This window comes from Dromiciops gliroides, chromosome 1, assembly GCF_019393635.1.
Source record: "Dromiciops gliroides isolate mDroGli1 chromosome 1, mDroGli1.pri, whole genome shotgun sequence".
Classification (NCBI taxonomy): domain Eukaryota; kingdom Metazoa; phylum Chordata; class Mammalia; order Microbiotheria; family Microbiotheriidae; genus Dromiciops; species Dromiciops gliroides.
The window spans coordinates 32,019,536-32,046,534 of record NC_057861.1 but is presented as its reverse complement, the minus strand read 5'-3'; the positions used below and the strand labels follow the sequence as shown (position 1 = coordinate 32,046,534).

At 49.2% G+C, this 26,999-nt stretch overlaps 1 protein-coding gene across 1 annotated transcript in view; it reads right to left on the bottom strand.

The window, feature by feature from the left end:
• The window catches only part of HIP1R (huntingtin interacting protein 1 related), a 79,568-nt gene that overhangs the window by 32,898 nt on the left and 19,671 nt on the right, over positions 1 to 26,999 (bottom strand). Inside the window, 5 exon segments of the mRNA XM_043989392.1 lie at positions 1,284 to 1,360; positions 4,355 to 4,435; positions 8,075 to 8,131; positions 8,417 to 8,559; positions 10,406 to 10,469. Of these exon segments, the coding sequence (XP_043845327.1) occupies positions 1,284 to 1,360; positions 4,355 to 4,435; positions 8,075 to 8,131; positions 8,417 to 8,559; positions 10,406 to 10,469 (422 nt within the window).

The following is a 26,999-nucleotide window of genomic DNA, read 5'->3' as shown; positions in this document are numbered from 1 at the left end:
TCAGGAGGACCTGAGTTCAAATCCAGCCTCAGACACTTGACACTTACTAGCTGTGTGACCCTGGGCAAGTCACTTAACCCCAATTGCCTCACCAAAAAAAAAAAAGCTAAGGGCAGGGGGCAGCTAGGTGGTGCAGTGGATAAAGCACCAGCCCTGGATTCAGGAGGACCTGAGTTCAAATCCGGTCTCATACACTTGACACTAACTAGCTGTGTGACTCTGGGCAAGTCACTTAACCCTCATTGCCCTGCAAAAATAAAAAAATTAAAAATTAAAAAAAAAGAAAAGAAAAGCTAAGGGCAGAGTTCCCCAAGCTCGTTGATGGCTGGATTTGGGAGGAGGCCAGTGACCAGGTTCCTGGGAGTCTGGGGTTCTCCTCTCCTCCCAATGGCCCGGATCCTTCAGGCCCTTCTTAGCCTAGCTCTCTCCTGGTCTCAGCTCTCTGGCCCCTTTCTGTCCAGAGGCCCCGGGCTTTAGGGCTAGAAAAGGCCAGAAGGGATGTTTCCCTTCTCTAGGATAACTGCCACTGACAGAGCACCTAAGTTGACAAACCCTCCTCTGAGCCTCCCAGCAGACAGCCTGGTCAGGTAAGTGCTGGGATGATTCCGATGTTAAATGTGAGAAAAGTGACTTGCCCACTTCACACAGTCAGGAAAGAGCAGGGGCATCATCACCACCACAACTGTTCTAAGGTTTGCAAAGCACTTCACAGATATTATCTCGTTTGATTTTTCACAACAGCCCTGGGAGGGAGCTGCCGTTATTATCCCCAGGTTACAGATAAGGAAACTGAGGCAGAGAGAGGGTGAGTGACTTGCCCAGGGTCACACCGTTAGGAAGCAGAACAGGTAGAATGTAAAACCAGCTCTTCCTGACTCTGTATCCAGCACTGTTCTCCTTTTTGGAGCTTGGTATGAGCCCATCTGGGGCCAAGGAGCTGCCCAGGGTAGATCCCTGTCCTCTTTCATTTACACAGATGCATCGTTGGCCAGCACATGTGTGTCATTGGTTAAGAGGAGGCCGAAGGAGCCTGTGGGAACGGCTCTGAGGGAAGCTCTGAGGGCCCCAGGACAACAAGCAGGGAAACACCAGGGGAAGCAGAACATTTTGTAAGATGAATGAGTGGGCCCATAAACACGTCTAGATGACGGATGAGTCCAGCATCACTTCCTTCTGTCTCAGAGACTGTGCGCCCAAAGAAACCCCCCTCCTCTGCCCCTGCCCCAGGCCCTCATGCGGCCTCACCCTTGGTGGCCAAGTCCCAGAGCCCTTAGAAAACTCACATGTTGTTGACATCTGTCCCAGCTGCTTTTTCCAGCACCTCATCGGTCACCTCCAGGCCAGGGGGGAATTGTGGGTGCTGCCGAGAGAGGGGGTGGTGAGAGAGAGGAAGAAGGAGAGGAGAGGAGAGGAGAGGAGGGGAGGGAGAGGGAGAGAGAAGGGAGAGAGTGAGAAGAAAGAGGAAAGAGGGGAGAAAGAGAGGAGAGGGAGAGAGAAGGAAGAGATAAAGAGAAGAGAGAGTGAGAAGAAAGGAAAGAGGGGAAAGAGAAAAGGGTAGAGGGGGGAGACAGAGAGGAGAGACAGAGAGAGGAGGGAGAGAGAGAGGAGAGAGGGAGAGAGGAGAGGAAAGGGGAAGAGAAGGGGGGAGAGAAGGGGGGGGGAGAGAGAGAGAGAGAGAGAGAGAGAGAGAGAGAGAGAGAGAGAGAGAGAGAGAGTGAGTGGGGTTGGGCTGTGACTCAGAAGCCTCATGCCGCCCCTCTGTCCCACATCCCTAGAGGAAGCCTAGCCCTGTCCCAGATCTCATCAGCCTCTTGGGCAGCTCCAGCAGGATAAACCACTGTGCTGGCTCCCAAGGCCAATCAAACACGGCCAGGAAGTACACACTGACCAGGAGGGCCAGGCGCAACTCCAGAAAGGACATCCAGATTCTAAAGTCAAGTGCAGCTTCTTAAAACACTACAGTAGGCAGCTAGGTGGTGCAGTGGATAAAGCACTGACCTTGGATTCAGGAGGATCTGAGTTCAAATCCAGCCTCAGACACTTAACACTAGCTGTGTTGACCCTGGGCAAGTCACTTAACCCTCATTGCCCTCAAAAACAAAAAACAAAAAACAAAAACACTATAGTAAATTAAATACAAACATTTACCAATGCAAGGTGAACTCAGGAGGAGAAAAACCAAAACAATACATTTATAATTCCTGGCCATCTCCCACCTCCATGTGTTTGCACAGGTCGTTGCCCATGTGTGTCAGGCTTTCTCTCCTCATCTCCACGTCTTGGATCCCCTGGTGCCCTTCGGAGCTTAGCTCAAATACTACTTTCTACCTGAGGTTCTGCTCCCTCCAACCATTAGCATCTCCTCCCCACAAAAAACAAAATTACCTATTTCTTCTTCTTCTTCTTCTTTTTTTTTGGTGGAACAATGAGGGTTAAGTGACTTGCCCAGGGTCACAGCTAGGTGGCACAGTGGATAGACCACTGGCCCTGGATTTAGGAGGACCTGAGTTCAAATTTGGCCTCAGACACTTGACACTTACTAGCTATGTTATCCTGGAGAAGTCACTTAACCCTCATTGCCCTGCCAAAAAAAAAAAAAAGGATCTGAATATCTGCGCCACCTAGCTGCCCCTATTTCTTCTTTAACATCTGCATGAAACTTTCCCTGTCAGTGCCCTCCCTCCCAAACGATCTCACATTTCATTACTTTGTAGATATCTTCATTTCGAGGCAGCCAGGTGGCTCAGTGGATAGAGAACTGTGCCTGGAATCAGGAATAGCTGAGTTCAAATCCAGTATCACACACTGGCTAGTTGTGTGATCCTGGACAAGTCACTTAAGCTCTATTTATCCTAGTTTCCTCATCTGTAAAATGGGGATAATAATGTCCAAGTAGCATGAAATCCACCCTCAAATAAACATTTTAAAACAAATTCCATTGGGGTATAAGAAAAACCTTGAGACACCAGGCCTAGGAGTGGGACAGACAGAGAACCTGGGACGCCAGCCTCCCTGGTACAGAGCCCAGGCCCCCAGCATGCTGCTGTTGGGGAGGCTGTCATTATGGTGGCAGGGAGAAGCTCATCTGGAATGGGTGGGAGGGGCAGGGAAGGATAAGGCTAATTATTCTTGCTAGCTGGCTGCTAAACTCAATTATTTCTAGCCTACTGAAGGAGTGCAAGCACTATTCATGCCTTCTAAATTTCAGTGCCATGGGAAAAGCCCCAGCTGTCTCACCCTTGTTACAACTTTGGCTTCAAGTAATTATTGGTCTAAAGTTTTACTTATCATGGATAGTATAGGGGTGGGAGAAACATCAATTATAAGTATAATGGGAATTTCCATGATGTATTGAAACAAATGTATCAATAAAATGTTTTTTAAAGGGTTGAGAAGCAAAAACAAAAACAAAAACAAGGCTCCATGTGAGGTACTAGGGAAACAAAGCTGAGAAATAACAGAATCCTTCTCAAATAGCTTAGAATCAAACATAACAGGATGGTAGATTTTGAACTGAACCATTGCATTCAAGCCCCTTATTTCACAGATGGGGAAATTGAGACAAGTGACTTGCCCAAGGACACACAGAGAGCAAGTGTCTGAAGTGGGATTTGAACCTAGGTCTTGCTAACCCTAAAGTCCAACACTCTCTCTCCACTAGGTGAAGTCAGGAAGACCTGAATTCAAAACTGGCCTTAGACTTAATAGCTGTTTGATCCTGGGCAAGTCACTTAAGCTCTCTCAGACTCAGTTTCTTCAACTCTAAAATAGGAATGATAACAACATCAACCTTCCAGGATTTTGTGTGCACTTTTCCCCCTCAGGGCAATGAGATTTAAGTGACTTGCCCAGGGTCACACAGCTAGTAAGTGCCAAATTTGAACTCAGGTCCTCCTAAATCCAGGGCCAGTGCTTTATCCACTGCACCACCTAGTTGCCTCCTTTGTGTGTACTTTTAAAGCACCTATTGTGTACCCAGCACACAATAGGTGCCTAATAAGTGCTCATTTCCTTTCCCACCTTCTGAACCTGTCTGGATGCTGGGGAATGGGCTCAATCACTCTTCCCTGACCAGCACTGACATGACACTTTGAAGGGGACAGTGGGCTGAGGCTTCTGTCCAGTTTTATGATGGCCCTGGTTTCTTCATGTCCCTTTGCCAATGTCTAACTGGAGGAAATGGTTGGGAAGATGGAGGAGCGATGACAACGTGGGGGCGTAGGAGCACCTGAGGGGTCTACAGATGTAGCTGGACCCTTCCTTCTGCCCTAACCTGAGGAACTCTGAAACTGGGCTGAGAAGACCCCAGCAGGCCCCCTCCCTCCTGGCCCGCAGAGTCTAGAAAGCCAGTTACCTTGAGATGGAAGGAGATCTTGGTCAGCAGAAGTTTGGTGTAAATGGTCACAAGGTGTCCATAGCGGTCATGGAGGTGGCCCTGCCAAGAGAAAAGGCAAGCGTGGCTGGACAAATGGCTTAACGACACAGTGCTGGGAGAACTTACAGAGAATACAAGGAAGTCAGAGAAACCTAGGAAGACTTGGATCAACTGATGCTGGGAGTAATTCACGCAACGACTGCATAAACGTATAAGAAAATAGCCCTGAATGAAGAACCCAGTCTATGCAGCTACTAACCGTGATTTCAGGAAAAGGGGAAGCAAGCCTGCCTCCTCTTCCCAGAGAGGTGGTGGAACATGGGAGCAGAATGGGGCATACACTGTTAGACTTGCCTTGTTTTATTAAGCTGTACTTCCTGGTTACAAGGGGGGGGTGCTCTATAGGGCAGTGTGTGTGTGTATGTATGTGTGATATAAAAAAACGTATGTACATGTGTACACATTTAACATACATAAATATGTGTACACCCAACACATACATCACATAATATATAGAGATGTATATGTGTATAAACATCTATGTAGACAGAAGGGAGGAAGAGGGGGCAGATTCATAGAAAGAAGGAGAGAAGGAAGGAAAGGGAAAAGGAAAGATGTGAAGGAAGAGAAAAAGAAACAGAAAGAAAAAGATAGGAAGAAGAGAAAGAAGAAAAGAGGGAGGGAGGGAGAGAGGGAAGGAAGAAAAGAAAGAGAAAGAAAACCAAAAGGCCCTACCCTGTTCCCAAGGAGCTCCCAGTCTAATGGGCAGCCATGCACAAACCAGCTGTGACCAGGATAAATTGGAGATCACTTCCGAGGGAAGGTTTCTGGCCGGAGGTGGGGCTTGAGGTGGGGCTAGAGCTAGGCCCTGAAGGAAGCCAGGGAAGCCAGGAATCAGAGATGAGGAGGGAAGGCCTTCCAGGCTCTCCCGGGACAGCCACTGAGGTACTACTGAGACTTGCCCAAGATCACACGGCTATGATGTGTCAGAGGCAGGACCTGAATCCAGGACCGCCTGGTCTGCAGGCTGATTCTACCTCCTAAGTCATGCTGCCTACAGAAATATGCACATTTTTTTTCTTTGTGTGTGTGTGTGTGTGTGTGTGTGTGTGTGTGTGTGTGTGTGGTAGTTGGGGTTAAGTGACTTGCCCAGGTTCACACAGCTAGTAAGTGTCAAGTGTCTGAGGCTGAATTTGAACTCAGGTCCTCCTGAATCCAGGGCTGGTGCTTTATCCACTGTGCAACCTAGCTGCCCCATGCACATTTTTTTTTGTTTGTTTTTTGTTTTTTTGTTTTGTGGGGCAATGAGGGTTAAATGACTTGCCCAGGGTCACACAGCTAGTGTCAAGTGTCTGAGGCTGGATTTGAACTCAGGTCCTCCTGAATCCAAGGCCAGTGCTTTATCCACTGTGCCACCTAGCTGCCCCACATTTTTTTTTTTTAAAGAAAAGAAATCAGCAGAATCAGAACAAGTTAACCTGGGAATGTGCCTGGTCATGCACTGCAATATCATGCCTTATGAGGCCGATTTAGAAATGGGAAAACTGAGTCAGAGACAGAGGAACAGAAGCAGCCAAGAGACTCTGTGTTCTTGCTGTGTTTGTGCCACACTGTCAGGTGGCCAAATGCTCTCCTCTCAGGCGTGGAGGTTACAAGAGGCAGACTGAGGCTGACCCAGCATTGCAGGGGCTGCCTCCAGGGGTCCTGGGGCCCACCCCGGAGGTGTTCAAGCACTGGCAGGCGGTGTTAAAGAGGGAACACTGGAGGCAAGGGCTACAGGGGAGGCCCCTGAGCCCCCTTCTCCCCTTAAGCATTTGTGATCCTGGGACCTCGGGCAAATCCCCTACCTTCCCTGTGCCTCAGTTTCCGTATCTGTACAACAAGAGGATTGGACTAGATAAAACCGTTTTCCAAGTGTGATCTGAGGAACCTTGGGCATCCCCAAGACCCTTCCAGTGGGTCCTTGAGGCCAAAACTGTTTTCATCATAATACAAGACATTATTTATGTATTAAAATACTCCCTTTTCCAATGACATGTGTGTACGAGGCTAGATTTTCTATGTATACATATATATTCCCTGTTCTCAGGCCCTTCCCATCCCTCTCTCCCATCACTGACCCTCTCTGTTCTAAGGCCCTTCCCACCTCTGACATTCAGTGTTCTAAGGCTTCTTCCATTTCTGCCACTGAAGAGCCCTCCCAGTTCTGAACTTCTATGTTCTAAAGGCCCTTCTAAACCCTGACATCCATCCCCTGTTGTAAGGCCCCTCCCAGCCCTGATATTCCCTGTTCTAAGGCCCCTCCCAGCTCTGACATCCTATGTCCTAGGACCCATCTTTCTTCTGACACCATCCCAGCCCCTCCCAGCTCTGGCAGTCTGCTCTGGGGTCCTTCCCAGTTCTGGATCGTGAGATTCCTTGCTGGTAGGAACAGGAACCCCCTGTAACCTTCACTGCTCTCTCCCAAGGTTCTCTGCCCTCCTCTTTAGCTGCCCATCACCCCAGAAACACGTGGGAAGAGAGGGTGCCTCTCCCCTGGCAATGGGCCAGCTCTGCGTAGGATGCCTTATTAAGAATGCTAGTGGGCAGACCTATATGGACTGACGGGTGACAAACAGACCCAGGCCTACATCCCAGACACAGGCCAACGTGGGCACCCCAGACTGAGGGGTTCTCGCCCCCAGTTCCCTCGGGGTCTGGGCAGCTACCCAGGCTTAAACTCCAAGATGGGCCTTGGGCCTCCAGCAGTGTTGGTTTGTTCTTTTAAAAAGGCATTAAGAAGGGCACGCCCTTTCCTAGGTTATGACATTCCATTAGGCTAAGTCCTCCTGCAGGGACCCTCCCATGTTAAACCACAACTTGCTAATGAGCTGTTCCCATCCTCCATCCCAAGATGAGCCAACACAAACCATCTCAAGGGAGGAGCAGCCACCTCCGAGGCTGTCTTCTTCAGGCCTCTCATTTTGAACTCAGGTTCTCTGACTCCAGGGACAGGGTTCTTTCCCCTGTGCCAGCTGGGGTTAGGAAAAAAGGCCTCTTCACTCAGGAGACCGTTCTGCTTCCTCCTGGGGCTTGGAAAGGACTCAGAAACCCAAGTATGGGAAGGGGCCAGGGCTACATAAATCTACTTTGTAGAGACAGGTTCCGTGCCTTACCCAGAGTCCCAGTTACTATGTGTTAGAGGTGGGATTCGAACCCAGGTTTTTTGACTCCGGGTGCATCCCTCTCTCTTCAGCCACGATGCCTCAACAGTGCTTTGTGGTTTGCCAAAGGCTTAATCCTGTCTGAACTGGGGCAGCTAGGTGGCGCAGTGGACAGAGCACTGGCCCTGGAGTCAGGAGTACCTGAGTTCAAATCTGGCCTCAGACACTTAACACTTACTAGCTGTGTAACCCATGGCAAGTCACTTAACCCTAATTGCCTCACACACACACACACAAAAATCCTGTCTGAACTTCACTCTCTATGGATAGGTGATCCCTATTTCACAGATGAGGAAAACTGAGGGACAGGGAGGTGACCTGCCCAGGGTTACACAGCCAGGACCCCACACTGCCTTTCAGTGAACCCAAAGTCACAGTGAGGTAGTAAATGGCCACTAAAAACCATGTGGAGGGTAGAAAGGGAAGGGGGAAGGGAGCCAGTGGATTTGCCCTCTGCTATGTTCCCCCCACCCCAAGCCTGGCTCTCAACACTTACCCACAGATCTCCAATCTCCCGGATATTGCTCCGATACCTTTGGCAATCATGGAGAACCTAGGAGGGCAGAGAATTGACCACTGTAGGGAGAGGAAGGGCCCGGTCTGGGGTCCTTCCCCAGTCCTAGCTCTCAGTGTGGCTGCAGAGAATGGTTGGCCATCTCTGTCCCCAAGGGCCAACCCCAGGGGCCATCGGGGCGCGGTCACTGCCCTGAGACCAGGGGAAGGGCAGACCCCAAGGTCCTCCAGGATGACATCTCCCCTCGGCCCAGGGGAGGGCAGGAAGTCTATCCACTGTACCCGGGCTCCCCACGGGGCGGGAGGAAGCTGGCGCTCTACTCACGTTGGGGTGTCCGTCTCGAAGGACTTTATGGAGAACATGACAGAACTTCCAGCTGAGGATGGAGCTGCTGGGCAGGGGTAGGCCGATGGCATAGGACCAAAAGGTGAAGGCCCCCTTTTCGTGGTGGGTGCCCAGAATGATGCCTTCTCAGAGGTCAAGGTCAATTTGGGAGGGAAGAGGCTCACGCTCAGACATCCAAGGGTGCATGTACACAGTAGGTAAACTTAATAAGGGTCTGGGGAATGAATTAACCTTTTAGGGGGGTAATAGAAGATGGGTGGAACAGCTTCGGTGCTCAGTCAAAGGCTGCAAGTCGCTGTCCTCCCTGACGTCTCCTGCCCTACCCTTGTCCACTGGTAGAAAGGTATTAAAAAAAAAAAAAAGATTTAGGACTGACAGGCACCTTAAGGGGTATCCAGTCCAAACCCCTTGTTACAAAGAAGAAGAAATGAAGGGCCAGCTTGTACATGAAGCCTCTGCTGGTGCCCTCCCTGACTTAACTTGTTTACTAGATGTAGGCATCTGGGTGGCCCAGTGAATAGGACAGTTGCCCTAGAGTCAGGGAGCTGAGTTAAAATCCAGCTGTATGACTCTGGGCAAGTCACTTAACCTCTGTTTGCCTCTATTTCCTGATCTGTAAAATGGGGATAACAAACAACACCTTCCTCCCAGGGTTTTCGTGAGGATCAAATGAAACATTTGTAAAGCACTTAGCACAGGGCCCAGCACACAGGCAGTGCATAATAAATGCTCATTTCTTTCCCCTTTGTTTTTATTTGTGTTCTTTATACTGAATGTTTATATACTTATATGTGTTTGTCATCTCCCCTGTTAGGATGTAAGTTCCTCAACGGTAGGAATCCTTTCATTCTTCATATTCATGTTCCCAGCTCCGAGCATAATGCCTGCAACCCAGAAAGGACTTTATACATGTCTGCTGACTGAGTAAGTGACTTGCCCAAGGTTACACAGCTCATACTACTAAAGGCAGGATTAGAACCTGGGTCTGGAGGAGACCCTGGAGTCTGAGGCCAAGCTCTGTCACTGACCACCTGTGGCAGCAAAGGGCAGAGAGCTGGGTGGGAGGTCAGAAGGCCCAGGTTCCAAACCCATCTCTGTGATGTACTCCTTGTGTGACCTTGGGTAAGTCTGCTGCTCTGGATCTCCATTTCCTCAGGAGGTTAAGTGGACTCTGGAGTCCATTCTGAGTTTAAATCTATGATCGTGTCATCCTAGGTAAATCCTTCATTGCTGTCGGCCTCAGTATCCCCTACTGTAAAATGAAGGGGTTGGACTGGGTGGCCTCTAAGGTCCCTATGATTTAATCCTCCCAGGCCTCAGTTTCCTCAGCTGCCTGAACTAGATGACTTCTGAGGTCTTGCTCTAAATCACAGGATCCTATGAACTAAAGGGTGGGAATAAGTTCAGTGGAAATCTGAATCTAACAGACTACCCCAGAATGCCCAGGGCTGAGTCAAAGTTCCTTCCAGGGTCAGTGCTGATGAAGTTCATGGGCCTGAGGAAACACCTTCTTTCTGTTACTGGAATGAAAGCCTGAAGGAGATGAGGAAAGCTTGGTATAGGAGAAAAGGTTCTAGGATTCTGGAGCCACAGGATCTGGGTTCAAATTCTCCCTATAGCAGTCACCAGCTGTGTGACTGGGCAAATCACTTAACATTCCTGGGCTGAATCAGTTTCCTCTTTTGCAAAATGACAGGGTGGACAAGATGGCTCCCTAGGTTCCTGCTGGGTCTAAGCCTAGAATCCCATGATGGTCATGATGAAAAGCCTCACCAAACTGCAGAAAGAATGGATTTCTTGATGGGTGTGCTTTCTTTCATCCCTCAGACTTCAACCCTACTACAATATCCCCCTCCCCAAGCCAGGGACAGAGGAATTGTGATGACATTCTCTCCTTTCCCTCCAGCCCGCCCCTTTGCCTACCCCACCCCCGCCCCGATCCAGAGCAGAGACTTCTGGGAAGGATACGGCGTGCATGCTTCTCCTTCACTGGAGCTTCCTGGGTGTTGATGGCTTTGCTTATGCTGATCGCCTATGAAAGAGAAAACAGCAGAGGTCAGCTATCTGTCCAAAATGGCCATTCCTGACCACCATCATTTATAACAGACATTTCTAGGTTTACAAAGCATTTTATAGGCCTTATCTTCTTTGATTCTCACAATAACCCTGGGAGAGAGGCTCTATCATGATCACCATTTTATAAATGTAAAAAACTGAGGCTGAGAGAGATTATTAAGTGATTTGCCCAGGGTCACAAGGCTAGTAAGTGTTTGAGACAGGATTCAAAACCAGAGCTTACTAATCCAGAGGCTCATTCATGTTACTTTGCCACCTAACCTGCTCACAAAAGGAATCATCCCCAGAGCTGAGAAAAGAAATTAAATTCCTTCTTCCAGCTAGACATCCAGATATTTGTTTTTGTTTTGTTTTGCTTTGTTTTTGTGAGACAATTGGGGTTAAGTGACTTGCCCAGGGTCACACAGCTAGTAAGTGTTAAGTGTCTGAGGCCAGATTTGAACTCAGGTCCTCCTGACTCCAGAGCTGGTGCTCTATCCACTGCGCCACCTAGCTGCCCCATGACATCCAGATATTGATGGAGATAGCAGAGAAATAGCAATATTCTGGATAAATGGGTCCTGATATCGTTTCTCTGCCTAAATAATGCCAAAGTGTTCATTCTCTGCTCTCTGTCCTCCTCTCCAGTGTTCTCCCGGGCACAGAGACAGAGAGACAGACAGACACAGACACAGACAGACACCCACACCTGAGCTGTCAGGGCCCAGGAGATATTAGAAAAACCAGGAGCCATTGATGATCCAAGTTCTGAAGTCCACACATCCCACTCTCCCCAAACAGGAGCCAAACACTTCACACAAGGATCCCCTTCTTCTCTGTCCTCCCCCCAGGAAGGGAGGGATTCAGCTTTGTTGTTTCTTTTCACACAGATGGCTCAGTGTCACACCACAGTGATAACTGGTCTCCACCCCTGGGGCAAAGCTACCTCCTAGCCACCTCTCTCCACAGCCTGTAGGAGCTCACAGCTGGTGCTCCTTCCTCTTTATCACCCCCACAGCCTCTCACTTGCATGGTTATGGACCTCCCAGGAAACCAAGCCATCCACAGGCCCCACGTGTCTCACCCCGACAAGAGAAAACCACAAATTCTGCTTCTACCCAGGAGTTTAAGGAGGAGGGAGGGAACTCCCACAAGACACAATCACAGCAAAGAAGAACCAAAGGCTGGAAAGCCAGCAGAGATCTCTCTTTTAAACCTGACTGGTGATTACACTGATACAGGAGACTCCCAGTGTGGAAGCTCTTGACTGATGTAGATGGGTAACTTGTCTATGACATCATCTCAGCGTGTCACAGGAGGATGAGCAGTGACTTGGCCAGAGTCACACAGCCAGGATATGGTGGGTCTGTCTGACTCCCAGCGATTCTGCACTCCCACAATTTCTTTCCCAGCTAGATCTTGAGTAGGCAAAAGTCTTTTTTCACTAAGAGGATCATAGGATTTTGAGTTGGAAGGGAACTTAGAAGTGAATTAGGGAAAGCTGGGTGGCGCCATGGGGCACAGAGTGCCAAAGACTCATCTTCCTGAGTTCAAATCTGGCCTCAGATGCTTACTAGTTTTATGACCCTGTGCAAGTCTCTTAACCATGTTTGCCTCAGTTTCCTCATCTGTAAAGTGAGCTAGTGAAGGAAATGGCAAACCGCTCAGTATCTTTGCTGAAACAACCCCAAATGGAGTCACTGAGCATCAGACATGACTCAAAAAAGACTAAACAACAACAACTCCCTCAAAAGAATATTGAGAACAAGGAGTTTATACTGTCTTTGTACCTGCAGTGCCCAGCACATAGTAGGGCATTAAATGCTTGATGATTGAACTGAAATGAATCTGAGAGTTCTTGTGGCTAAAAATTCATCATCCCCTACTGGCAACTGTGAGAAGGGTTCTTATCATGAGGCACATACGCAGTGCAGTTGATAGAGTGAGCTGGGCCTGGAGTCAAGAAGACCTAAGTTCAAATCTGGTCCCATACATTTAGGAGCTATGTGACCCTGAGAAAATCACTTTAACCTCTGTCTGCCTCAGTTTCCTCAACTGCAAAATGGGGATTGTAACAGCATATACCTCACAGGGTTGCTGGGAGGATCAAATGAGATAATAATTTTGGGGGCAGCTAGGTGGCGTAGTGGATAGAGCACTGGCCCTGGAGTCAGGAGGACCTGAGTTCAAATCTGGCCTCAGACACTTAACACTTACTAGCTGTGTGACCCTGGGCAAGTCACTTAACCCCAATTGCCTCACAAAAACAAAAAAATAAAAACAAATGAGATAATAATTTTAAAGAGCTTGGTCTAGTACCAGTCACATAGTAGGCATCATAAAAATGCTCATTCCCTTCTCTGTCCCCCCCTCCCATTTTTAGCTCCAATGCATTTTGGGCATCCATCCAAGCTGGCCAGGCTCTGTCCTGGGCCCTCTTCTCATTTCCCTTGGCACTCCTTCCCTTGGTGACGCCATTAACTCCCACAAGTTCAATTATCATCTAGAAGTGGATGGTGGCAGAGGGAGGTATTTATCCAGTCCTAACCTCCCTCCTTCACACATCTCCTGGCCCCTGACTCCCCAGAACTCATTCCCTTTCCCCCCTCAAACTTCCCCTCTTCCCAACTACAGTCAAGGGCACTACCATCCTCCCAGAACCCCAGGCTCCTCATTGGCTTCCCAGGCTTAAGTCTCTCTCCTCCCTAATCTACCCCAGCACATAGTAGGTACTTACATGCTTTCTGCGTTGAAATGAACACCGTGAAAGAGCTCACAGAAGCATGGAAAAACAAGGACGTGCAATACCAGATAGTTTAACTAAGTCAGTCAATAAACATTGATTAAGCACCTACTATGTGCCAGGCACTAGGCTAAGTTCCATACAAAAAGAGGCAAAAGACAGTTCCTGACCTCATGCAGCTTACAGTCTAATGGTCAAGGCAGCAAGCAAATATGTCCAATCAAGCTCTCTACAGGATAAATAGATAATTAACAGAGGGAAGTCACAGGAATCAAAAGGGGTTGGGGAAGGATTCCTACAGAAGCTAAGATTTTAGCTGATACTAGAAGGAAGTAAGGGAGGCCAGGAGGAGGAGACAAAGGGGGTGGGGAAGTGTCTTGTTCAAAAATAAAATGTTTATTGACTACATCAGCACAGTGTAGTGGATAGAGCACTGAATTTGGAGTCAAGGAGATCTAGGTTCGAATCCCACTTCAGACACTGTGTGACTGTAGGTAAGTCACCTTCTCGGGTCTCAATTTCCCTTCTGTACAATGAGGGGGTCACACTTGAAGATGTCTTGGTACTTTTTTCCCTCTAAAGCTAAAATCATCTGAGAGCCAGAGGAGGTGAAGCTTGCCAAGGCCCAGAGCTAAGAGGGACCCCAGAGACCATCTGATATAAGGCAAAATTTTCATTTTAAAGATGAGAAAACTGAGGTCCAGACCGGTGAGATGCCTTAGGACCACAGATGTCCAGTGGAAGTGATCTCGGAGGCTGTCAAGTCCAGCCCTACCATATTACAGATGAAGAAACTGAGATGTGACCGCCCCTCCCCAAGGGAATCTGTGAGGCTCAGGAGGTCTGTCAGAGTAGACCAAGGCTGAGGGGCAAACAAGCTGGGTGTGCTCTGTGTGGCCAAGCTCCAGCTGGAGGACAAGCATCAAACAAACACCTCCCCAGACACGGCTCCCGTGGTTTGGACAGATGGCCTTCACTTATCACAGCTGTATCAGAATGATGGGCTGGGGCTGTGTGGACGGGGAGGAGGGAGAGAACAATTTCGGTTTCTATTTCTACCACAGCCCCAAAGGTCAACCCATCTTCCCCACAGCCAATGCAGGTCCTGAAAAGCAAGAGGACCCCAAGTCCCAGGCCCCGCCCTGACCCCATCCTTCAGCAATGGGGGAAAGGTTGAGGGAGGGGTGCGGTCGAAGCGGGCGGAGAACATGAGATTCATGCCAAGGAGCAATGAACAAATCAGCTCTTGGTTAGTGAAAATAATAAATAATGAAGGCGGCACAAGAGTGTGGCCAATGCCCGGTAGACGCGATCTCCTCCAGGCTATGTATCAGACAGCCCAGGGGATGATGGGCCTTCAGAGCAAGGCTCAAATCAAGGTACAAAGCCACACCCCTCACCCCAGAATCCACCAGCTGCCAAATCTTGTCCAGTTTACTGCCTCGACATCTCTCTGCTCATATAGATCTCCCTGTATGCCTCCCTATAAATAACAGTGTGCTACAGTAGGTAGACCACTGAACTTGGAGTCAGCAGAGACCTGGGTTCAAATCCCACTTCTGACATTTACTAGGGCAAATTTAAGTCACTGTACCTTCTGTGAGCCTCAGTTTCCTCACATGTAAAATGGACATACTGTTGACTATGGTTGTTGTGAAAATCAAACAAGATGATGTATGCAATGTATGCAATGTTAGCTACTCTTTTTTTTTGGTGGGGCAATGAGGGTTAAGTGACTTGCCCAGGGTCACATAGCTAGTAAGTGTCAAGTGTCTGAGGTCAGATTTGAACTTAGGTCCTCCTGAATCCAGGGATGGTGCTTTACCCAATCCTTCACCTAGCTGCCCCTATGTTAGCTACTCTTATGAGAAGTACCAGGGGAGGTCAGTCCAAGACTCTCCCACCATTTCAGAACCAACCCAGAGACCTACAAGGAAGACACAGAACCACAGAGGACAGAGGGAGGGAGAAGAATCATCGATTTGGAGGTAAAGGTTATCGTGGCAATCTCCCTCCTTTTACAGAGAGGGAAACCGAGGTCCAGCCAGGTTAGAGCATCTGCTCTAGGTCCCCCACATGGTGAGTGGCAGAGCTAGAATTAGCAGGTCCTCTGACCCCAAATCCCGGGCTTCTTCCCACAACATTCTAGTATTTCTCCATGCCACACGGCCAAGCCCTCAGCTGACCACAGCGCAGCCCGCTCTGCCCAGGCCCTCCCAACACCAGCTCTCAGTCACTCTGACCTCCTTTCACACAGGCGCCCATTGTGCCCTTGATTCATTTAGATTCTGAGATCTGAGGCTGTAACTCAACTGTATAAATTACTGGAAGCCTTGATCCCCCCCACCCACCCAGGGCACCACTGGGCACTGAACCCCAAGGGATGCCAGCTTTCCCCTGATTCATCTCAAAACATCAGGATGCTCTGGTCTTTTCAGTCCTGCATGGGGGGCTCTTATTTAATAGGAGGACTGAATACTGATGGAACTGGAAGGACCTGGGCTGCTCTGCAGATTTCTCAAATCCTTCAAGCATCCTCCCCTGAAGGTAACCCTGGGAACTCCTCTAAAGTAGCCCTGATCTCCCTCATCACACTAGCCTGGCTCAACTGCTCTTCCCTGGAAACACGAATGCCTGGAACTTCCCTGCCAGGGGTGCCCGCAGCTCCCTTGCAAGCCCTTGGGCTTACAAGACATCAAACATAGAGTGGGTTTTATTTAATACGATACCAGCTAGACACAGAGAAGACTCGTCAGTGGGTATTCATTCTGTTTCTACTTGGAAAATATAAATGCACGTGTCTCCTCAGACAGAACCGTAAGCTCTCCCCCAGGGCAAGAACTAGTTTCATTTCTGTTTTTGTATCTCCCGCACCTACTATGTAAGTGCCTGGCAGAGGGGCTGTGCTCAGAGGCAGCCAAGGAAACTGCAGGGGCTACTCAATTAGACATCCCAACAACCCTAGTCACCCAAAGTGGATGGGCTGCCTCTGGACGGGGCAGCTCCCCTTCCCTGGATGGGTGCTTCTTGGGGGCTGTGTCTTTTGTAGGCTGGATCACAGGGTCTCTGAGGCCCCTTCCAGCTCTGATATTCTGTGATAAAACTGCCCTCCCCTTTCTCATGAGCCTCGGTCTTCCCCCAGAGACTTGACAGGGTTCTCTCAAGTGGAATCCTGTCACCTTTCCTACCTTGCCCTCTCCTGCCTCCATGGGCTGGGATGAGCCTCTTCTCTCAGTCCTCCAACCCATCTCCTTCTCTTGATGTCCCCCCCACCCTCCCCACTTTCCTTCCTTCATGGCCTGGCTCAGGTCTGCTCTCTCCATGAAGCCTCTCTGACCTCCCTCCCTCCCAGAGTGAAAACACCCTCCCTTCTCCAGGGTTGGTCTGAGCCCCTCCTGGGCAGGCTCCCACTTCTGGTCTCTGTGGATGTGCTTCCTTCCAATTAGATTGAAGCTCCCTGAGGACAGCCTGGGTGTCTTGTGCAACTTATCAGTCCATAGCACCTAGCACAGAGCCACGGTCAGCAAGTGAAGCATCCTGGCTAAGACTGATTCCTTGGCAGATCACCCAGCCCAATCGTCTGGATCTAAACAGAAGATTCCAGATTTGGCAGATCTTCCACCTCCACAGGAATCCATCTGCTCTGACAAGTGGTCACCCCAACTTTGCTGGAAGACCCTCCAGGGAGAGGAAGCCCCGCCCCCGCCCCCCGAAGGTGGGCCAGCTCTCACCAGAAAGGTTTTCCCCATGCAGACAAAATACACAGATCCCTTAACCCCTGTGATGGTGCTCAAATACACAAAGAGCTATTATCAAGCCTTTCTGAAGTCCACTCTGAGATTCTGGCTCCTTAACCCATCTCCAGGCAGCTAGATGGTGCAGTAGAGAGAGAACCAAGACAGGAATCAGGAAGATCCAAGTTCAAATCCGGCCTCAGCTAGGAGCTTTGTGACCCCTGAGCAAGTTGACAGCTCTGTCTGTCTCAGTTTCTTTATCTGTAAAATGGCCATGTAAATGTAAAATATTTATTTATTTAGAATCCCCCCCCACCTCACATGTAAAAACAAATTGTAACACTGATTTTAAAAACTTTGTGTTCCAAATTCTCTTCCTTCCTCCCTATTCTCCCCTTAAGAACTCAAGCAATTCAATATAAGTTATACATGTGCAGTTGTGCAAAACAGAGCAGACAAAAAAACTTTAGAAAAAGGAACTAACAATAACAAAATATACTTCCATCCGTATTCAGGTACCGTCAGTTCTTTCTCTATAGATGGACTGCATTTTTCATAAGTCCTTCATAGTTGCCTTGGCTCATTGCATTGGTGAAAATAACTAAGTCATTCACAGCAGACCATCTTACAATACTGCTGTTAGCAATATCGGTTTGTTGTTGTTTGCAGGGCAATGAGGGTTAAGTGACTCGCCCAGGGTCACACAGCTAGTAAGTGTCAAGTGTCTGAGGCCGGATTTGAACTCAGGTCCTCCTGAATCCAGGGCCGGTGCTTTGTCTACTGCCCCATAAATGTAAAAGAGCACCTCCCTCCTAGGGTTGTTGTGAGGATCAAATGAAATAATAATAGTAAAGTACTCAGAACAGTGCCTGGCACAAAGTGAATGCTATATATAAATGCGAGCTGACATCAGCATCATTGCCACCATCATTATCTTTGTTATTAGGCTCCTCACCAGCTAAGTGACTTCCTGTACGTGCCCTAAAATGTGGTGCCCAGAACTGGATACAACAGCGCAGTATGGTCTGACCAAGGCAACTATATCCCCTGGATGCCACGACTCTCCTGATGCAGTCCCAGATCGCATCAGCTTTCTCGGCAGCCACATCACACCGATCTCTCAGGTTGCTATCAATGGCCATCTCTCTTGTTTAAAGGTCTCCTTCCCAGTCTCCCCCGGGGGTCAAGCATCTTCCTGTCTAAACCAACTCTGCAGACTGCGACGGCTCCTTCTCACCTCACCAACATGGCAGAACCACCTAGCTCTGGTCTCCTTCATCCTGGACCCCTGACCCCTGGACTCCAGATCTAGAAGAAGGACAAGTCCTTCGTGATAGGGATGGGAGGCTCGGCTCAGAGATTTATTGCTAGAAGGGAGCTTAGAGGCCTTTTTAGTCCAACTCCCTCTCTTTACAGAAGAGGAAACCGAGGTCCATGAAAGTTTGAAGGTTTGCTCAAGGTTACAGAAGCAGAAAACATCGGAGGCAGAATGTGAACCCAGCTCTTCTGACTGCTCTTTCCACTGTGCTATAATGTGGGTGGTGCTCTAGCCCAAAGGACCCTGGACTTGAAGTCAAGAAGACCTGTGTGCCAGTTTTAGCCTTATCAAGTGAGTGAGATCTCCAGCCATTTATTGGAGTCAGGTCAATAAGCATTTATTAAGCACCTACAACGTGCTAGGCACCATGCTAACTTCTGGGCATACAAAGAAGAGCAAAAAGACAGTCTCTGACTTCAGCGGTCTAATGGAGGAGACAACATGCAACTTGGTCTTCCTTAGTATTACTTTGCTCATCTGAATAAGGGGGATAATAAAACTTACAATCACCTCACAGAACAGTAATGAGGATTAAATAAAATAACCAATGAAAAGTTCCATGAATTGAACAAAAGCAAACTAGTGTTATTATATGTAGCAGAAGGGGGCACTGTGTTTAGACTTAGAGGATCTGAGTTTGAATTCTGACCGTCACTTACTAGATTGGCCAAGTCCTTAACCTCTCTGGACCTCAGTTTCTTCACCTCTAAAATGGGGGTGGGGAGGAGTATTAAACAACTTCCAAGGTCCCCTCCCAAGGAACTCCTAGTTCTGTGGCTCAATGGTTCTCATCATATCATCATGTGTAAAATGGTGGGTCTTGTCTATGTGGTCTTAGAGGTACCTTCCAACCCTAAAGTCAAGGATCCTACAAAGGGATCTGAGCTCAGAGAGATGATCTGGTCTTAGAGCATCTGCCACAAGAGGGGCAGAGGAAGAAGCCACCATGTCCTGGGTCCTTGGTGGTGTGTGGTCACCTCACTGCCAGCTCCTTCCCCATGCCAGCCAATGGCGAGGGCTGCTCTGACCGAGGAAGCCACCGTCTCAGGCATCATCAGAAATCAGTTGGCCTCTCCACCCTCCTCCCCCCACATCTCAGGTCACCCAGGAGCAGGATTTCCTTATGCCTTTAGAGAAAATCTGGCTGGGTCAGGTGGAGAGAATGATGGGGGGGGCGGGGGTAGGGGGCAAAGGGGAGAGAAGGGAAGGTGTGGGAGGCCAGGTAAGAGAGGGGGACCGAGGGGAATGTTCTGGCTGAGAGCCTGTGGGATCTCTTCCCACCTTTCCCTGCTTCTCTGGGGCCATCCCAGACTATGGCTTCAGCCCCTGGGCAGGGGCAGAGAACAGGGCCCAGTTCAGCCCAGTGTCTTGTGAAGAGCGTGACTGTGTGACAGTGTGTGCGTGCGAGTGTGTGTGTGTGTGTGTGTGCACGCGCTGGAGGAGACAGGCTGGATGCCTTCCCTGCCCTGCCACCCCCCTGGCAAACACAGCCCCGTTGTGTGCTGGGCAGGCAGATGTCTCAGGACGAGGAGGGCGGCTCCGAGGGAAGGAGGGCCCCGGCTTCCCCAGGCACAGGAAACCATACACAAGGAGGCACAGTCCTTGGGCATAGTGGGGGCTTGTTACATTTCACAGGGCCCTGCTATTGGAAACAGGCTGGGCCGGCCAAACCTCGTCCCAGGAGAAGCCAGGGCAGGGCCGCAACAGGGAGTGAAAGGACATAGGCCCTGCCCTCCCCTTGGCTCCCCTCCTCCCCCCTGGACCACAGAATCTGCCTAGGACAAGGTAATGAGAGGGAATGGAATGAAGGAAATGCCAGATTTACAGTTTGATTCACAGGCTGTGAGGAGCAGAGGTTCTGAACTGGGGTCTATGGCCTCTAAACCACTTACCTTCCTGGGTCTCAGCTGCTTCATAGGAGCGGGGGAAGGCTTGGACTCGGTAGCCTCTGAGATCCTGTCCAGGTCTAAATCCATGGTCCTATGCATCTTGCTGTGTGACCTTGGCCAAGTCATTTAATCTCTCCAAGGCCTCAGTTTTGTTATCCATAAAATGAGTGGGTTGGACTTACTGACCTCTAAGGTTCCCCCCCAGCAAAAAAAAAAAAAAAAAATCAACAATCTTATAATTCTATTTTTTTAATTAAAAAAATTTGGGGGGAGCGGGGCAATGGGAGTTAAGTGATTTGCTCAAGGGTCACACAGCTGGTATCAAGTGTCTGAGTTCAGATTTGAACTCAGGTCCTCCTGAATCCAGGGCTGGTGCTTTATCCACTGTGCCACCTAGCTGCCCCTCCTATAATTCTATTCTAATGTGCATTTGGTCCCTCTCTTACCCAATGAGAGAGTAGGGGATGGAAGAAGATTCCTGACCCAAGCAATCTGAGCAGCATTTACTGATCACCTGCTTTGTGACAGGAACTATGTGAGGAGACAAAAATCAATGAAAAACAGGCCCCCCGGCCCAGCACTTTATACGTGGAACCACCTCGCTGCCTCATTGTGTAGGTATGTGTGAGTATACACACACATATACCTACATACATATACATATGTGTGTATGGACACACTGGTGTGTATGTATGGTGCTCAGCAGTATCTCTCACAAGCAGTAGGTATTTGATAGATGCTTCTTCCCTTCCCTTGTGTGTACACACACACACACACACTAGCTGTATCTAACCATCTAACCATAACTCTATAGACTGAGTTCTCTGAAGGCAAGGACCATGTTTTTGCCTTTATTTGTGTCCTTAGCACTCAGCAGCTATGCTTTCCCTGATGGGAGTACTCCATTCAATGATGCAGGCAGCCATCCTTCTGGCTTTCTGGCTTCCGAAGACCCTACCCTTCATGGGTTGCTGTGTCTAATCTTCTGGGGGCAGAGGACCTCTATAAACTGAGTGAGGCCAGGTCGCCAAGGGGCTAAATGAATGAATGAATGAGCAAACATTTATTAAACACCTACTATGTGCCAGGGACTGTGCTAAACACTGGAGATGAAAATACAAAAGCAAGATGGTCCCTATCCTCAAGGAGATGATGGGGGAGATTTCAGTCTCTTTCCTTCTCTAACTTTCAGGCTCCTCCTCAATCTTTAGGGTTCAGTTCAGATGGCACCTCTTCCCAGAAGCCTTCCTTGATGTGCCCAGCTAAAAGTGTTCACACAAGCAAAGAGTCTTAGTTCTAGAGCAGAAAAGGTTCTAGGAATCATCTAGAACCTCTAGAGCCAACTTCATTTTATGGATAAGGAAACTGAGGTCGGGGAAGTGAAGCGACCTATCCCAAGTGTCAATAGGTAATAAGCCAGGGCAGGATTTGAACCTGGGTCCTCTGACTAGGCACAGCTAGGTGGTGCCATAGTGCACAGAGCCACCAGTCCTGGAGTCAGGAAGACCTGAATTCAAATCTAGCCTCAAATACTTACTAGCTATATGATCCTGGGCAAGGCGCTTTACCCTGTTGGCCTCCGTTTCCTCGTCTGTAAAATGAGCTGGAGAAGAAAATGGAAAACCCCTCCAGTATCTCTGCCAAGAAAACCCCAAATGGGTTCACAAAACAGACATGACTGAACAACAACAACGAGAAGCCTCTGGATACAAATCCTTTGCTTAGACTGTAGGCCTGCTGAGGGCAGGGACCTTAGGCTTGGTTTGACTTTTTCCTTTATGTCTTTGGTGCCCAGAGGGGGTGCTTGATAAGCGCTCATTGAATTGAATCCAGTTGGCAGGTCGGGAGGCTGGGTCAGACACGCTTCAATTTCCTTAGCCATCATCTTCTTTCTTGTCACCATGAACCTACTCCTCAAGCACTACTCCCAACCCACTCTTGCTTTCCAGCTCTGAATATATAGTCAAATCATTACTGCCATCATGACTGGAAAGGGTGTGTCAGCTTAGTCACTGGATGAGTCCACTCACCAAGCTGGTAAGTTTCCAAACCCAAATGCCCCCTCCTGGACACAACTCCCCTATGAAGCACTGTCTCTTCCTGCTAGGATGCAAGGTCTACTATTGTATCCCCAGTCCTTAGCTCGGGGCTTAGCATACAGTAAGTGCTTAATAAATGCTTTGTGGGGGGGGGGCAGCTAGGTGGCGCAGTGGATAGAGCACCGGCCCTGGATTCAGGAGGATCTGAGTTCAAATTTGACCTCAGAAAGTTAACACGTACTAGCTGTGTGACCCTGGGCAAGTCACTTAACCCCAATTGCCTCACCCCCCAAAAAAATGCTGTGTCATTCATTCATTCTTTGTTTTGTCCACCCCTGCATCCATTCATCCACTTACTACCAAGAACATAGGATCACCTCTTACACTGAAGGAAGACTTTCCACAGAGGCATGCATGGTAGGTATTTAATAAATGCTTACTGAATGAATGAGTCTCTCCATTTTGCACTCGAGACCGGAAGTAGGGACTCACAGAAACACAGGAGCCCAAACTGGAGGGTTCTGAGTTTCCTCTGCTGTTCTAGCCCGCAGGCAAATTTCCTTGCTCAATACCACAGACACGCCTCAGAACAACTGGCTGATGAGCCCTGTTTCTCGAGACACCACACTGTGCTTTGGGGACAGCTCTAACATTTAGGCCTCTCTGCTCCTTTCATTTGCCATCTGAGGCCCAGCAGAAAGAGCCAGCGCATCAAGTAGTTTCCAAGGCTCTGGCCACATTTCTCCCCTGGAGGAATACATGAGATACCCCGGGCCCACTGGTCCCTGAGGAAAGAGATGACTGTTGATCTACAGTCAGGCAGAGGCCAGTGGCTGCCTCTCTCCACTATTTTTCTGCTATGCCCAGGGATCACAGGAGTCTAACATTCAGATCTGGTGGGACTTCTGATGGCCTTGAGTCCAATCCTCTCATTTTACAGATAAGGGGACTACGGCACAGGGAGGGGGAGAGGTAAGATCACTGATTCAGAGCTAGAAGGGAGGGACCTTTGAGGTGATCAAATCCCAACCCCTTCATTTTACAAAGGGGGAAACTGAAGCTGAGAGAAAATGTAACATGTGCAGTCAGTCACAGAGCTAGTGAATGTCTGGGGAAAGATCTGAACTCAGGTCTCCCTGACTCCAAGTCCAGTATTTTATCCACTTTCTGCAGAATGAGGGGAGTCCTGACCTGTAGGATAAACAGGGTGTATTTGTGTACGTGTGACGGGAGGAAGGCAACAAGAGGGGGGTGGGGCGGAACCCCTGGCCAAGGGCAGCTGGGAGCCCCCCACAGCAGACAAACATCCTTCTCTGGCCCACAACAGGAACCCAGGCTCCCCAGGGTCCCCAGGCCTCACAATACAACACAGGAAGTAAATCCTAGCTGCAGAATATACTTGGACCCACAGAGAGCAATTGTACCAGGAACACTCAGGAGACCTGAGTCCAGAATCCACTGCCACGCTCACCTTCAACCTGCTGACTCATCAGTCAGAACTGGCATTTAAATCAGGGGTTTATGGTCTGCAGAGCACTCAGCATAAACTGTCTCTTCTGATCCTCTGAGTGACCCCTCAAGACAGGTGCAACCACAGTCCCATTTCCCAGATGAGGAAAGGGATGCTCAGTTTTGTCGAAGGTCAAACAACAACAACAACTGTAATAATAATGTAAGGATTGCAACACCTTTTGCATATGTTATCTCATTTGATCCTCACAGGGACCCTGGGAGGGAAGTGCTATTGTTATTTTTACAGATGAGGAAATGGAGCCTGAGAGACATGATTTGTCTATAGTCTCACAGTAAGAAATAAGAGGCAACATCTGAATCCAGGTCTTCCTGATTCCAATTCTAGTGGGGCATTCTAGGCTCTACACATTCCGGCTCTTAGGCACAAGATATGCTTTACGTCTATTCAAAGGGACTTCTGATTGGCTCTTGCCTGGAACGGGCTCTTTTCCTCCCTCTCAACTGCTCTTTCTTCAAGGCTGGGGGGGTGGGGACTGCTTCCTCTGAGACCCCTCCCCAGCTGAAAGGGATCCTACCCACTCACTCCAGGTAGCTCCAGACACAGGGCACATTCTGCTCCCTCCCCCTGCTGCCAGGGGCACAAACCACACTGCCTTTCCCCTCCTTTTCACTCCTTGGCCGGGGAAGCATAATCAAATCAACATGGACACTGCTACTAGAAAGAGGTCAATCCACCCTCTGTGGCTTCTCTCACCATCCCTGTAACTTTCCAAACCACTACTTCTGGCTAACACCTCCCTCCCATATGCATCTTAGAACATCATCTCCTTGAGTGTAGAGACCATCTTGCTTTTGTATTTTCATCTCCAGTGTTTAGCACAGTCCCTGGCACATAGTAGGTGTTTAATAAATGTTTGCTCATCCATCCATTCATTTTCTTAGAGAACTCTGGCTGGATAGCCACCCCGTGAAATCCAGGTTCCAAATCCTCGTTCAGGTTTGGGCTGGACTAAATTAAATGACCGATGAGGTGCCTGTTAGCCGTGTGATTCTGAGAAGCACAGACCGTCCTTTGCTCATGGGAGTCTGAACCCCTTGAGAGACGCCTGCCAATGCTTCTAGGAACAAACCCATCTTTGTTTTTTTATCCAAATAAATAAAAAACCACCCAGGTGCCAGCAGGTGCCCAGGGCACTGGAATGGAGGTGGTAATTTGGTACCTCCCCAGGTCTACCCAGGATAGCCCCCATCCTCCCCCTGCCAGCTGATTGGCTCCAAGGAGGCTCACAGGTGCCAAAAGAACCAGTTCCTGGAATGACGACCAACTGTGTAAAACGAACCAGTGAGCATTTTAAGGGACACTGTTGCCATAGAAGGAAAAAGCAGCCTCGGGTCAGGTGGCCAAGCTCCCATCTAGGAGGTACTGCAGAGACGTGGCATGCCCTGGGCACAGGACCAGAGCAGGTGGGACGTGGGCATCTTCAAAGCAGTTTCTTCAGACTTTCATTAAGTGACAGATATTGACTAAGCACCTACTATGTGCTGAGGATACAAAGAGAGGCAAAAGACAGCGCCTGCCCTCAAGGAGCTTACAGTCTAACAGGGGGGTGGTGGGGAACATCGTGCAAGCAAATATTACAAAGCAAGCCACATGCAGCATAAGATCACAGGTCCCCAAACGCCTCAGAGTCAGGAATCCTCAGGCTCAAATCCTGCCACTGACAGCTCCAGGGCCTCAGTTTCTTCAACTGTAAAATGGTCACAGTGATACCTATAGGGGCCTAGCCTGCAGAGATATTGTGAGGCTCAAATGAAATGATGTCCACAATCCTTTTCAAACTTTAAAGTGCTATTTATCATCATCATCATCATGATCATGATGTGGTCCAACTCCCCCCATTTCACAGAGGTGAAAACTGAGGCACAGAGATGAAGTGACTTGCTCAGAGTCATACAGAAGCAGAATGGGAGGCAGCTAGGTGGGCTGGCACAGGTATCAGGAAGACCTGAGTTCAAAACCTACCCCAGGGGCAGCTAGGTGGCGCAGTGGATAGAGCACCAGCCCTGGAGTCAGGAGTACCTGAGTTCAAATCCGGCCTCAGACACTTAACACTTACTAGCTGTGTGACCCTGGGCAAGTCACTTGACCCCAATTGCCTCACTAAAAAAAAAAAAAAACCCAAACCAAAAAAAACCCCCAAAAAACCCAAAATAAAACCTATCCCAGACACTATCTGTGTAACTATCTTACCTGTCTCAGTTTCCTCATTTGTAAAATAGGGATAGTAAGAGCACCTACCTCCCAGGGTTATTGTGAGGATACTAGCTATTATTGTTGTTGTTGTTGTTAGAATGTGGGTCCTGGGTCCAAATTGGGTTCTCTACTCTACAAGCCACCTCTGAGAAGTAACCCTTTATCAGCATACCCTGAGTATGTTTCTCTGTGTGACCGTGGGAAAGGCACGAAACCTCCCTGGTCCTCAGTTTCCCCATCTGTACAAGCTACCCTTATACCCAGAATGCTCTCCTCACCCCTGGCTCCCAGAATCCTTAGCTCAATCCATGATTCAACTCACTCTGGCACCTCCTACAAAAAGCCCTTTTGAATCTCCTTGGCTGTTGGTGTCCCCCCCCCTCCATTGACCCCTCCACCCATCACTCTGCATCTCTTTTGTATTTACATAAGTGAGTGTAAGCTGCAGGAGGCAGGAAGCCCACCATGGCTGCAGAGTTCCAGGCCCTCAGTGCTGGGTTGAATGAGTGGCTCCCGCCTCCTTGAAGGGTTCTGACCAACGCCGGGTACCCGCGGAAGCTGAGTAAGCCTCTTGCTCTGCCCTGACTGGTTCTCTGCTCTTTGCACAGGTTCCCCTGGCTCTGCAGGTCCGGTGACAAGCAGGTCCTGGCCTGGGGGAGAGGGCAAATGCCCGAGATGGAGGCCAGACCACCCCCCCCCTGACTCAGGGAACAGTCACTGCCAGACAATGGAAGCAGAAGGAAGGAAGGGGAGGGGAAGTCACCCGGGATGGGGCCAGAATTGGGCGGCAGTTTTGCCTTCTTAGTCACAAGGGACACGAGATGCCACGAGATGGCTCTTTCCCAACATCAGGAAGATGGCTGGGTTTGGAATCCAAGGAATTCCAATCTGGTTTCTGTCATACTCTGTGTGACTGTGGGCAAGGCCTGAACCCTCCCCGAGCCTCAGTTTCCCCATCTGTAAAATGAGGGGGGTTGGACTATGTGGCCTCTAAGGCCCCTTCAGCTCTAAATCTGTGCACCATGAAATACACTCATACACACACACACACACACAC